The 13,353-nt window shown below is 35.5% G+C and overlaps 1 protein-coding gene across 7 annotated transcripts in view; it reads left to right on the top strand.

The window, feature by feature from the left end:
• The window catches only part of CYRIA (CYFIP related Rac1 interactor A), a 54,890-nt gene extending 42,194 nt beyond the window's left edge, over nucleotides 1-12,696 (top strand). For 6 of the 7 annotated variants that reach the window (XM_021525378.3, XM_021525375.3, XM_021525377.3 and 3 more), the window contains 9 exons: nucleotides 1,330-1,451; nucleotides 2,657-2,762; nucleotides 3,777-3,913; nucleotides 3,998-4,075; nucleotides 4,346-4,462; nucleotides 4,557-4,636; nucleotides 6,104-6,230; nucleotides 9,377-9,447; nucleotides 10,543-12,696. In XM_021525378.3, coding sequence (XP_021381053.1) covers nucleotides 1,401-1,451; nucleotides 2,657-2,762; nucleotides 3,777-3,913; nucleotides 3,998-4,075; nucleotides 4,346-4,462; nucleotides 4,557-4,636; nucleotides 6,104-6,230; nucleotides 9,377-9,447; nucleotides 10,543-10,606 — 831 coding nt within the window. In that variant the 5' untranslated portion in view covers nucleotides 1,330-1,400 and the 3' untranslated portion in view covers nucleotides 10,607-12,696. Of the gene's footprint in view, nucleotides 1-1,329; nucleotides 1,452-2,656; nucleotides 2,763-3,776; nucleotides 3,914-3,997; nucleotides 4,076-4,345; nucleotides 4,463-4,556; nucleotides 4,637-6,103; nucleotides 6,231-9,356; nucleotides 9,448-10,542 lie in introns of those variants that run through there. The other variant, XM_077782440.1, reaches the window with a different exon arrangement.
• The last annotated feature ends 657 nt before the right edge of the window (nucleotides 12,697-13,353 follow it).

Here is a 13,353-nt window from a genome sequence, read left to right as displayed (position 1 = left end):
GGAAGAGTTTTAACTACGAGTTGCTTTGAAGCTACAGACATGTAAATCTCATTTACTTTTGTGTCCTGTTTGTGCAAGGTCCATAAGTAACTTCATACATTTAAACAAATTATCCTAACCTGAAACATCATGGAGAGAATGCCTGTTTTCCATATACTCCAGTGTGAACCAATTTGTTCCTAATGGGGACTGTGTAAATTAATCCCATACTGATTCATGGGTAGAAAACTATAACTTTTCTTAACGAGATTGAGACAACTAAATAGAATAAGTGTTTTTAATATTTCTTGTCTATTAATGTAGAGATGAGTGCAGTAGCTCATCCTAATTGATGAGTTTTGAACTGAAGTTACCTCACTGCTTTAAATTCAAGCAAATAATCTTTAAGTTCTAAGATTCAGTTTCAAGGTATTTTCTTTCATAAAAATTAACATTCTGTCTTTACAAGCTAATACAAATCTAAGGGAAGAAACAGTTGTGTCTCTGTAGAGATGTCATTGTTCCTTCATATATAGACTGCAATCCCATATGTAGGTCATCCCATCTTTGGTCAATGCCTGTCATCTTTATGTTTTAAAGCAAAAGTAGACAGAAGATCTCTACCTTGTCAAATGTGTCAGTGTTCTGGGGATAACATCACTCCCTGGTGTCACAGTGCTGTGTAAATCCCATAGGAGGAGATTTGAATAGGAAAATTGATCTACTTTCAAATGTCATTTCTCTGAACAGTAAAGGTCTACAGGTCACTCATATCCTGAAGACTGATAAATGGCAGAGCTGGATTTATTTTAGTGGCAGGAATGATCCCTGACATACATAAGAAAAAACTTATTTTAATAGTATTGTGTCTGTTTTACAAAAGGAGAAATAAATTGCCCTGGTTAAGGAAACCTGGAGGAAAGTCAAAGTGGAGCAATATCCCACTGCTCCATCCATTGAATGGCCTGATTTTATCCCCAGGCTGCAAGAAAAGTGAGCAATTCTTTGTAATTGAGCCATGGAGCTCGTGAAAGAGAGGAACTGATGCATTATCCTATTTTCTAATAACATTGCTTTATGATACTGCTGCTCTTTAAAATGTTGCATTATGAGAAGAGGCATTATAAGCCAGAGCATACAAAAACTACTGTTTTTCCTTTCTTGCTATAAAAAGCAGAAGATTGGATGTTAGCAGAATGGCAGTATAATTGTATATTTGGAAAAAAAATAGTTTAGAATGGTTACACATACTCAGGCTGGATATGGTATTGTTAAATAGAACTGAGTAATCTTGCCACTTGTACTTCAGCTTCCTTTTGACTTAGTCCATTTTGCATTTCTCCTTCTTAGATGCACAGCCCACGGATGGAGAAAGGGAGGTCTGGAACCAGATCAGTGCAGTTTTACAGGACTCAGAAAGCATGCTTGCAGACCTTCAGGCTTACAAAGGAGCTGGACAAGAAATTAGAGATGTATGTTTATTAATGACAGTTCTTTGGAAGCAAAATCAGCAAAACTCGATGTATTCCTTGCTTCTGGTCTTTATCCAAGCACATTCTATGAACTCAAGTGAAAATCTCCTTAAAATGTATTTATAAAATACATAACAGATTATGAATAACATTCAGTATAAAGCTCTAGCTTGAAATCATTACATGATGGATGGCTGTTGGAACTTCTTTCAGGTTTTCTGTTCGTGATTAGTTACTATTTTTCACTTTAAGAAACACCATTTCATGTACCTTGTTTCATGTATCTCATGGCAGAAGTAATATTCAAGTGTCAGAAATACATGATACTGTTGCCCTGATTTTTAAAACTGTTTTCTTTTATAGTTCTTTCACAAGTTTTAAAGTTCTAATAAAACTTCTTTAGCTTTCTGATAATGTTTACATATTTCTACTGGAGTTCTCACGCACTGTTTATGTAAATAATTATTATTTTGCATTCTTCTTTGTGGGAGGAGAGAATTGATAGACTGTTGGGTGGCCATGGGGTTGGAGAGGTAGGAAATTCATCCTCCAATCCACTGTCACTTTTAGAATTCTATATATTGTGAAGTCAGAAATAAAATTAGCTCTTGTTCTCTCATGAGCTCACCAAGCTTCTCTGTACTCATTTCGTGTCCAATAACAACATGATACAGATAGTTGTTCTATTCTGTAAGTGGAATAATGAATTATAACTTCACATCCACTTCAGAGGAATCTTACTCTCTGAAACTGGTCCTGAAGTACACTTCTAAACTGTAACTTAGTATTTTCCTCAGGTGATCAGATTTGTAGATACTCCTAGTGTGAGGTGTTGTTTACTTAAAAACCTCAACATGTTGAGCTTTTCAAAAGCATTAAAACCCAAAAAAAAGGCTACTTTTGCAACCAGTAGTCACATAAAAAGTTTTACCTGATACTTTTACAATAGTTTTGCTCCCAAAAGAATATGCTAGAACATATTTCTATATGTCTGTGGTTCACCGTAATGAATGATTTTGAAACAGTACGTTACAGGGGCAGAGGGAAAGTGGAAAACATGGTATTTTTTTGAATCCTATGCAATGTAACTTCTCTGAATTCTTCTATGTTTTGCAATCTTTTTAAAATAATATAGGAAAAATCCAAACCACTTCTCTCTTGTTATTTATTTATCACAGGTCTTTACAGTAATATTTTCATTTCAGGCAATACAAAATCCCAATGATATTCAGCTGCAAGAAAAAGCATGGAATTCAGTCTGTCCCCTGGTTGTAAGGCTAAAGCGCTTTTATGAATTTTCACTCAGATTAGGTGAGCCCTGTTTTAATATTTCTGTTTTATAGGCTTTTTTATATATAATGAAAGAGGAAGTTCTGTCTTTCCACAAACTTCTAAAGCATTTTAGAGTTAATATTATTTCTGTTTGATATCAATGGACATTTAACTGCAATTGCATTTATCAAATTGTCTCTTTAATCTTAATTTCATGCTTGTTAGTTTGTCTGTATTACCTAAAAAGCATACAGGCAAAAAACTACATAATAAAAAACTACAAAGTTTTTCTGTATTTCCTGCCATGTTTCTGCACTTTTCTGGTCCATGTTATTTTTTGTAATTTGAATCCCCTGGAGCTTTAAAAGGATTGTAAGCTAGTAATACTTTGAGATTTTTTTTTTTAAGGCAGTGATAATGAGGAAAGTGTATCAATAAACTCTCTCACAGGGTGAAAATCCAAAGTTGGATGTGTTGTACACTGACTTCACATCCCAACAAACACAAAATGTGATGTGGTTACTCTTTGAATTAGGACTCTGGAATGCAATTATATGTATGAAGTGAGAGGGCTCCAAGTGCAAGGGGTTTCTTCTGCAACATCTTCTAACTATGTCTTTCACTTTTTGGATTATGCTAGTAATTACAGGCACAGAAGCTGATTTATATTGCTATCAGTGCCTAAGAGTACACTTTTAGTAACAGAGATGCCAGAATAATCTCTATACTGAGCTGATGGCTAATAGAGGAAGATGAAAGTGTTGAATATCTGAAAGCAAGAAAAATGCCTCCTCTAGAATTTTTGATAAGGATCCAGGATAAAGGGTGACAAAAATGGAAAAGAATTCTATGATACAAAATAGAGAGAAAATGGCAGAGCCTGAAGAGGCAGGTGTCTTTAATTAATGCTTCTCACTTCAGAATAGTAAGAAAAAATTTGTTTAGGGCTCAGCATGTTTGGAGGGTTTCTTTCCTTCAAATGCAGTATTTTTAGCTATGTAGTTAAAACTTTGTGTGCACTGACTACAATTTGTGCTTTTGATTTTTATTCAGAGAAAGCCCTGCAGAGTTTACTGGAATCCTTGACATGCCCTCCCTACACTCCTACTCAGCACCTGGAACGGGAACAGGCTCTAGCAAAAGAGTTTGCAGAAATCTTACATTTTACTCTTCGTTTTGATGAACTTAAGGTTAATAAACTCTTTCAATACATGTTGATTGTTGCTGTATATTTTGAACCAAAACTGATTATTTCCTGTCTCTCTTCCTGGAAGATGAGAAACCCAGCGATTCAGAATGACTTCAGTTATTACAGGCGGACAATAAGTCGCAACAGAATAAACAACATGCATGTAAGTAAATAAACTCTGATGTGCTGCACACAGTGAGGTATTTATTTATCAGGATGCATTTATGCCATTTTTGGTAAAGTTTTTGGTTTTGATTTAGTAGCTGTCATGTTCTCTCATACTGAGAGTTAATCAGCAGTCAGGATGAAGTGATTAGAGAGGACTGTTAAAGCAACAATCTGCTTTCTGACATGAGCATGTACTGCATCTTTTTCTTGCTGCTGGCAAGATTTTAAAGAGCTTTTCTGACTATTTTTCTTCTGTTTTCATCAGCTAGACATTGAGAATGAAGTAAACAATGAAATGGCCAATAGGATGTCCCTGTTCTATGCAGAGGCCACACCAATGCTGAAAACCCTCAGTAATGCAACGACACATTTTGTATCAGAAGTATGTAAAGGGGAAGAAAGGTCTAACATAGACATTCTTGATTTTAATTTTACAAGATAGTTTACTGAACACTGCCTTTTTCTTACCGTTTCAGAACAAAACGTTGCCAATTGAAAATACAACAGACTGTCTAAGTACTATGGCCAGTGTATGTAAAGTCATGTTGGAAACACCGTAAGTTTTATCTTAAATCTTGAGGGGTTTGTATGACAGTACTTATATTTCAATTAACCACCTGGGGTAACACTTTTTTTTCCAAGTGAATTCCTGTATCTATGCCTTAAGTTGTTACTTCTCTTATATAAAAAGCATGACCTGGTGTTAGAAAGCCTTGCCTCCCTTTCTAACCACCTTATGATATCTTTCATGAGTCAGTGTTCTGTTGGGGAGCGCTTACATGGTCAGTCTGCATTTCAACGAAAGGTTAAAATACGAATGTAATAATCTTATACACTTGCAGGCTTCAGTGTCTGTGTCTCGTCTAACCAGGGCTAAAGGCTGACTGCTGCCTCCTGCTTGCCTTTGCTGCTCAATTATTAGCACACAGAGGGCAAGACTTTGGCTCATTTAAGGAGATCTTTTTTTGGATGCAGCCATCTCATTCTAGATACAAAAAAATCACCTTCAGCTGATCAGCTACGAAAAAAATTATTTATACAAGTGTATTCAGCTGTACAATTGTGTTTATATCTGTTAATGTAGATAATAACAGCCAGTGGGGTTCTTCATTATTATTTTGCTATGCATTTAGTGGAGTGTATTTTAGGTTAGATGTCTCTTTGACTGGAAAACCCATGTAAAATAGAGCCAAGGTAGTCTTTCTGCCTATGAGTCATTTGTTCATGGAGCCATGTAAAGGGTAGAATTCCTGAGGTTTGTATTTGTTCATAAAAATTCTGAAGAAGTGTCTGTAGGGGTGGGACTCATCTCACAATCCTGAGGCATCATAGAAGTAGTAATTGAAAAAGTAGCCTTACGAGTCAGCTCATTTTTTGGAAAAGAGAAAAAAGCTGTGAGTCATCTAGATTGTTATCTGATATTTAATTCTAATTGTGGGATAATCAAGCATTTTCATGCCAAAATTTCTGTAACCTTTAAGTCTGTTCATGTTAAAATACTGTGGAAGAATAAAAGTTGAAGTTACTGTAGGCTGAGTGTTACTACAATACACAGAGGGAGAGACAGAGAGAGCATACTTCTGTTACAATCCACCTTGGTGAAGCCCTGAACTTCGTAGCTGCTGAACTTAGATCCCACTGAACTATTCCAAAGTAGGAATTTAAGCAAAAACAGTAGCTTTCCTTTGAGGTCCCAGCATATGGTGTATCTGAAATTAAACTGAAGTGTTTCAGATCAGTCTCCATCATATTTCATTAAGTTGTCTATGAAGCCATCATCACATACATTTTGAGGATCTCAACTCTGCCTGGGTATGATGAGAGGTTTACATCTGTGTGCTCTCTAACCATTCTTGTAAATTGGCACAGGCTTGCAGAATTCACAGATACTCAAATCCTTACTAATCTGCATCTGCAACCTTAAAATATACTTTTGGTTCAGATTTCACGGACTCCCAGTCTAGTTTTTAAAATTGTTTAGTAAAAGGTCTAGAATGTTTATTTCTTTTGTTCTGTTTTCCAGAGAGTACAGGAGTAGATTCACCAGTGAAGAGACCCTTATGTTCTGCATGCGAGTAATGGTGGGAGTTATTATTCTGTACGATCACGTTCATCCTGTGGGAGCTTTCTCAAAGACATCAAAGATTGATGTAAGAGAAGCCTTTCTTTAATACTCTGTAGGTTTGAGAGTACTAGTGTGCAACTCTTTTTCAGTGCAAGCTATGGCTTGGTATAAATAATTTTAATTGTTTTTGAATGGCAATTTAGACTTTGTCTTAACCTGCGCTCTTTAAAACATCAGGTTTTTTGAAAAGAAAATAAGGACCAGCTTTTTTATTTTCTTCCAGACGCAGATAATACTTTTTCTTAGTTACCTCTGATTTTTTGCTGACTGAACAGTTAGGCTAAAATAATTCTATATTACACTTAGCCTGGAATATGTTCTATGGTCATATTTTTTTTTTAAATCATGTAATGTATCAATGCTGAAATACTCATCTTGGCAATAGTTCTCTTTTAAATAAGTAGATGTTCGATGTTGTCTCTGCTTTGTCTGAGATCTGAAGTAACAGAACTGAAATGTTACTGTTGTAATGTTGATAATGATCCTTCTGTTTTATCTTTGGCATGGCGAGTCACAGAGAAATCAATCTTATTTTTCCATTTGAGAAATTGCAAGCACACATTAAAAGAGTACTCTTGTTTTTCCTACATGTTTTTACAAACCTAAATCTCACACACCACTTGTTTCAGCAGAAATAAGCTGTTAATAATGAAAAGGATACCAAGTCTTTCCCTTTACAAGAGAGATTTCTTCAAAAGAGAAGGAAAAAACCATATATTATTGCCCTCCATGACACTGGGTCTTCCTTAGCATTTTGCATCTGTGGATACCAGAATTTTGCCACGTCTCCTCTTTGACTGTCTACAGAGAGAAAGATTTGTCACAGAGGTGAATAGATTTGCTCAAGGTCATGAAGCAGATAGAGCCTGGGACTTGAATGCCGATTTCTTGAATGCTGGTTCAGTCTCTTGCCTACAGAAGCAGCACAAATGAAATTCTGATAGGACCAAATGTACATTGTGTGTACTTTGTTTCTCACATTTATCCTAAAGCCCTGTCATCTAACAGGAAAGTTACGTAGGTGTAAATGGGAGGCAGGAGATGTACAACTCAGTTTTGAAAAACAAGTACATGGTCCCAAATCTTGATTTGCGCAATTAACCGAGTGATTTTTTTTGTAATTCAAAAAAATCTCCTACTGTTTCAGATGATGAGTTTGTTTTGCTGTGGTAAACAATTCTTTTCTCCAAACTATTCACTTCAGCCATTCAAGCTGTTTCAAGAGAATTTCAGGGGCAGTGGAATATATTACCATTTCCTTACTCTTTCAAGACAGGAGACTGTATTTTAAGCTATTAATGACAGTCTCCTAGCTTAGGCATTTGTCTTCGTTTGCAAGACAGGTGTCTGCCAAGGAAGGAGGGAACTTCCCTTAGACTGGAAAATATGACCCCCTGCCTCTGAATTATTATAACTTTGAAATCAAGTGCAAGGCAAAGACATGGGAAATGGAGTAACAGTTCTTTACTAGTGTGTATAACAAGGCAAACAAACAATAACAATGGCAGCAAAAACAAACAAAAGAAAAACCCCAGAAAGAAGAAAGGCAGCAGGAGATGGAACCCTGCAATGGTGACGAATTCTCCCCACAGCCACTGCAGCCTCTCTCCCCTCTGAATGCCGAGAACCCATGAGAGCTGGGTGCTGCACCCAACCCCTTTTTCCCAGCCCAGTTCTCCTGGTGTCTCGGCCCTTCCCAGAGAAACTCCCAAGTCTCTGCTGTCCTCCCCTGAGCTGTGGCAACTTTTTTGTCTATCTTGAGTAGCTGGTCGTTATTGTCTCCTAGCAACACATATGGGAGAAAAATACCCCAAGAGAAAGAAAGAAAAGGAAGAATTATAAACCCCAGCATTATCCAACTTGTTTTAGGTATTCTGACTCTAACAGAAATGAAAAATAATTGTTTGAATTTTTATCCCCTTTGACTTGGTCTGATCAGATCTGCTGGGGCATGTAAACCAGTACTGTGTGATGTGCACATAGACTTGAGCTTCTCTAATTAAGGAAAAATAATGTCAAAATACATGGTGCTAGCCTTAGAATTTCATCAGATCTGTTATTTGCAAGGCTAGTTACACTTTGCAGGCAGAAGTGAGCCAGCTGAGCAGAGAGCAGTGTTTGTTGGAGTGCTCCCTGTCAAGGATGATGAGCTACATTTTCTGACTAATTTTTGCTGGCACATAAATGGACTCTGACTTAAATGAAGTGTTTCATCATCTGCTTCCTTAGTAAAGCAGAGGTGCTCTTCTGTTGGGGTGTGTTGGAAGGCACGGTGACAATCTTCAGCTGCAAAGAAAATTCTAACATGTAGATCTAGTACTCCAATGTGTCTTGGAAAATTAAAGGATTCAAATCTTGACTCATTTGTGTCTTTATCTGTAATTTTGAATAAGATGGAATTAATCTAGGCTAATTGCTGAGTAGCTAGATTCAATGTCTTCATAGCAGTGGGAAGAAATAAGTACTACTGGGGAAGATACCTTCTGAGTAGATTAGAAGAATTCCTTGTTTCTATTGGCTAGCTAGAGAATCCGTACAATGAGTCAAATGATTCTACTCCTGCTTTCCCTGCTTCATTTCCCCTTTTGTAAATATGGACAAAGTTTCAGCCTGTTTTTTACAGTCTCCACAAAGATATTTGTTCAGTGAGGTGTTAAAATCAACACCATGGACTTCTTAGGTTAAATTTTTAGCCACTAGTTATGAAATAAATCATAAGTTGTCACTGGTTAGGTTTACAACTAAAAACTGAATATTGAAAATTACTTCTTTGGATGCAAACATAAAAATAAAAGTCGAAGTTGAAACATCTCTTCTTATAATTGTTAACAGCAATGACACAGAATTTCCAAAATCTCTCATTTTCAGCTTCTATCAGATAGTTTTGATTTTTGTATTTTTTACTTGGAATTGAATAAATAGAGTGCAAGTTAAAATATAGACACTTGATACATAATTTACTCTCTGCAAACACTTATTGTAGTAGATGTTTTCTCCAAAGTGAAGTTTTTAACTTTGAGATAATTTTTAGCAAGTTGTGATGCTTTTATTGTGTCACGTAAAGCAGCATTAACACTCAGTAAGAAACCTGTATACGGTGAAATTTTTCCTTGTTTTCAGCTAGTGCAATTCATATATTATTGTTCAATAGTGGCATGCTTCTGTTCCCAGATGAAGGGATGCATAAAAGTTTTAAAGGAACAACCACCTGACTCTGTGGAAGGACTTCTGAATGCTCTCAGGTATGTGGGATTCAGACCTAAAAAATTCCTCTTTGTTTTTCTCCTAGTATCTTTAGATTTAAGATTCTTCACTTTAGAAGAATAATTTAATAAGATTATCCTCTCAAGTTTGCCTTTATCACCTTGGGTTTTTTATACTGATTTCTTCCCATTTAATTTCACTTGAATAAACAATAACTGTTAATATTGTAAACAGTATATCCTAGCTAATATTTGCTATATAGAACATTTTAGAAATGAAGTGTCGGATTTCTATTTCTCAAACTCTTAAGTACTTCCCTTCTCCCTTCCATCTTAATAAACCTTTTTTTTTTCTTTTAATCTTGCAAAATTATACAGCTTCCAGAAAACAGCATTCTAAATCCCAATCCTGTTTATGGTGCTGTCTTGGGAAGGAAAACACACAGGGGTCTGACACTTCTCTGAAGCTGAGAATGTTGTTAGGTGTCAAACCCAAGTTTTTCAGAGCTGTTTTGAGTTCTCTAGCTGTTGAATGCTTGGATAGAGCGAGAACTGCACTTCCACATTTGCTTATCATGTCTTTTGAACTAAAGTTGATGTGGAGTTAAATCTACAAGTATCAAGTGTGTTTCAAGCTTATGTTATAATCAGTCTCCCTGTTAGCATAAACAGTGGAGAATGCTTGGATTTAAATGGAAAAAAAGCCACACTAAAGCTCTTCAGTCCTCTCAGAATATATAAGAAGACTGCTTAGAGTCATAGATTATGCCAAAATTCAGTCTAGATTCCTAAGTGATTTTAGTATTTACCATGTTTCTTATGTCTTTTGCTTCTTTTCTAGAAAAAAATGAGAGATAATTTTGACCCAAGATTACAACAATGTCATAGGCAAATACCAAACAGAATTTAGCCACAGTTCTTGACCTTTTAGCAGGGAATAATTTATTGCATAGGGTATTTATAAGATAAAGAGGACCAGATTCTTGCCAGTTTAATTCCAGTGATCAGTAGAGGAAGTGTAAATTCCTTCTTTGTGTAACTGAACTGTGCTGATTTCAAAAACATGCTCAAGTGGTCAGACTTTTCCTATCTCTGCTCATTTTATAAATTATTGTTTTAACTTGTTATTTTTAGGTTCACTACAAAACACCTGAATGATGAATCTACTTCAAAACAAATTCGAGCTATGCTGCAGTAGTGTCCACAGACAAGTAGATGTTTGTATTGATCACAGATGTGTATGTTTACATAATTTAATACAGTTTGATGTTAATACTTGTGTGTATTTACATAACCATTTTCTTCACATTGCTAAAATATATGAATCTGTTCATAACCTGACTGACTTTATATAGTGCAACTTAAGTTTTTATTCTAGCCTTTATCTTTGACTTTTAAAATACTTTTTTACTTAGATACTTCAGTTAAAACAGTTTATCTGTGCATTTTAATCCTTAAACACCTTATCTATCAGAGAAGTAGTAGTGAAGACAAAATGGAAATCAAACTGAAATGTCAAAGGTACCACAGAAAAGGAACTTTAAAGAAGAAGAAAAAAGTTAATATAAGAGAAAGCAAAATTAATTTGGTATGTTTTGAAGAACATGTGCACAGTTTTTTGGTCAGTTTTAGGATCTTGTCAAACTAGTATGAATAGGAGAATAACTGAATGTTCATCACTCATAAAATGCATTGTCTTTCCTGTAATAAGTGGAGATCCACCTAATTTTATGAATTATGTGTTTGAAATACATCCAAAAATGTATTTCAAACAGGTAATTTTACCTTTTTAATTAAGTATAACCCCTACCTTTCAACAACTGAGGAAATTAATATCCTTTTTCAGATGCAGTATATATAAATAGAAAATATGGTTAAAGATCATTGATAGATTTTGAAAACTCTGTATAATTTTATTAGATTTAGAAAGGAAAAAAAATACTAATGCCTTGACTTAACTGGAAAAGGTTTGTCAGTGTAAATATTTCACAGTGAACTTTAACTAGCAGACAGCTCTAGCCAGTAATTTTTTGGCTGATCTAAACTAGTACACTCTTCTGTAGCAAACTTCCCTGGTGTCAAATCGGCTACATCAGACCTAGGGATGGTTTAAAATAAAGAGCTGATCTGTTCTTAGGAACTCCATTAAATTCTTAGTAGTGTTATTCATTAGATGAGTCAGAGTCAACACAGAAATATTTATCAGCTGACTGCTCTTCACTGGCTTTTGAGATGTGATTGATACTTCAAGAAGTTAAGTTCCTTGCTGAGTTGTTTGTTCTTACTTTCTGTTAAATTTTCCAGTTAATGGAATAGAAATACTTTGCCAAAAGTAGCAAAGTGCTCTGTTATGTGTGTCTACTGGGTGGTCTGCATTTGCTGTACATATTCTTGCAGAGGTCACGTTCTGAAAATGTGTTTGATTTTGTGTACTTTGCTTGCATGTATGTGTGGAAACTCCAGTGCTTGTGCACAGATTTAGATTTGTATTTGCTTATCCGCATATAGATAATCAGGGTTTGTGTGCTTTCACTGGAATTTTCATGCACATCTCTTCTAAAAACTTTATCTTAAGACTTTGAAAATGGATTTGGTCTGCTGGAACTTGGCTGCACTGTGGCAAACTGCGTCACTGAACTCAGTCCTTAAACAGTACTAATGCCACAAGTTCTCTGGAGTAGGGATTAATGTAAGAGTTTATTTCTGAGCAGAGCAACCCCTGTGAGGTTTGTCAGTCCTGATCAGAACCCACAGGTGCCAATGTCATGCATGTCCTGATACTGGACAGAACCACATCTCCAGCATTCATGTCACACCCCTGCAGGTGCAGCAGCCAGTTGTGATGTTGTTGTTAGGGAGAGAGAACTCACTCACATTAGATCTTCTTCTTTTTCTGAAAGCAATGACCACACTTTTTTCACAGTAGTAAATCCACTGTTTACAGGCTCCATTTTTAATGGAGGGACATTTAAAAATGTATGTTAGGGAAAATCCTGCTTTGTTCATAGTCACTTCCAGTTAGGTAAATTAGGTGGATGACAGGCCATTCTGTTGGGCTTTGGTAACTGAAGTTAACATATCCTTACCTGCAATTTTTTGTCAAACAATGAAATCTTATCTTTAAATACTGCAGAGAAAAACTATTTGTCACTTGTATAATAAAAATGTAAACCTTAAAGCATTCTGTGAGTTGTCATGTGCTGTTTCTGAAGTCATGGGATTTCTTGGCCTGCTTTGATGTTTTTGTACAGAAGTTTGTTTGAAATAATAAAAAATTTGGTACAGTAAGCTTTGGGACTCCCTATATTTAGTTACAACATAAACAGGTTGAGAAATACTTCATTTAAAGTTTTGGATCATATAGTAGGTTCACCTTTATGTGTCCTAAAAGCACTTGTTTCACTTGTGTGCTGCAACAGTATAACTTCACATCACTTAAAAAATCTTGTGTTTTTCTGGCATATATTAGTACTTGTTTGTCATCATGGCCAAGGGGAATTGTTGATACTGCTGAGGTCATGAATCCCTTCTCTGACTTTTGTATCTTCACATTAGTCATCCTGACCTATGGGGACCATCTCAGGTTGTGTTTATAATCAATAAGGATTATTGATTTAATTGTAAACCAGAGGATTATTCATTTAATTGTAAGATGAATTCAAATGAATAGCTTTCGGAAGAAGATCTATATTGACTAATGGTTAAAGTTATTGATCTCCATTTTGTCAATGTTTCTTATTTTGTCTCATTGTCATGTAAGAGTACATGTTTGTGGTAGGATAAATATTTAAGCCTCATAATGGCAGTACTTCAGGATGCTCATCAATGAGTGTGAATAGTTTGATTCAGAAGAGCCCTAAAAATTTTTCTAAGTTTTGTGGTGGAAGAAAATACTATTTTAGGGTTGTATTAATTTGAAAGACTAAGATTTGCCACTTTGAACAA

Source organism: Lonchura striata, chromosome 3 (assembly GCF_046129695.1).
Source record: "Lonchura striata isolate bLonStr1 chromosome 3, bLonStr1.mat, whole genome shotgun sequence".
Lineage (NCBI taxonomy): Eukaryota > Metazoa > Chordata > Aves > Passeriformes > Estrildidae > Lonchura > Lonchura striata.
Note: the sequence above shows the minus strand (reverse complement) of the source record. Positions and strands in the feature narration are given on the sequence as shown.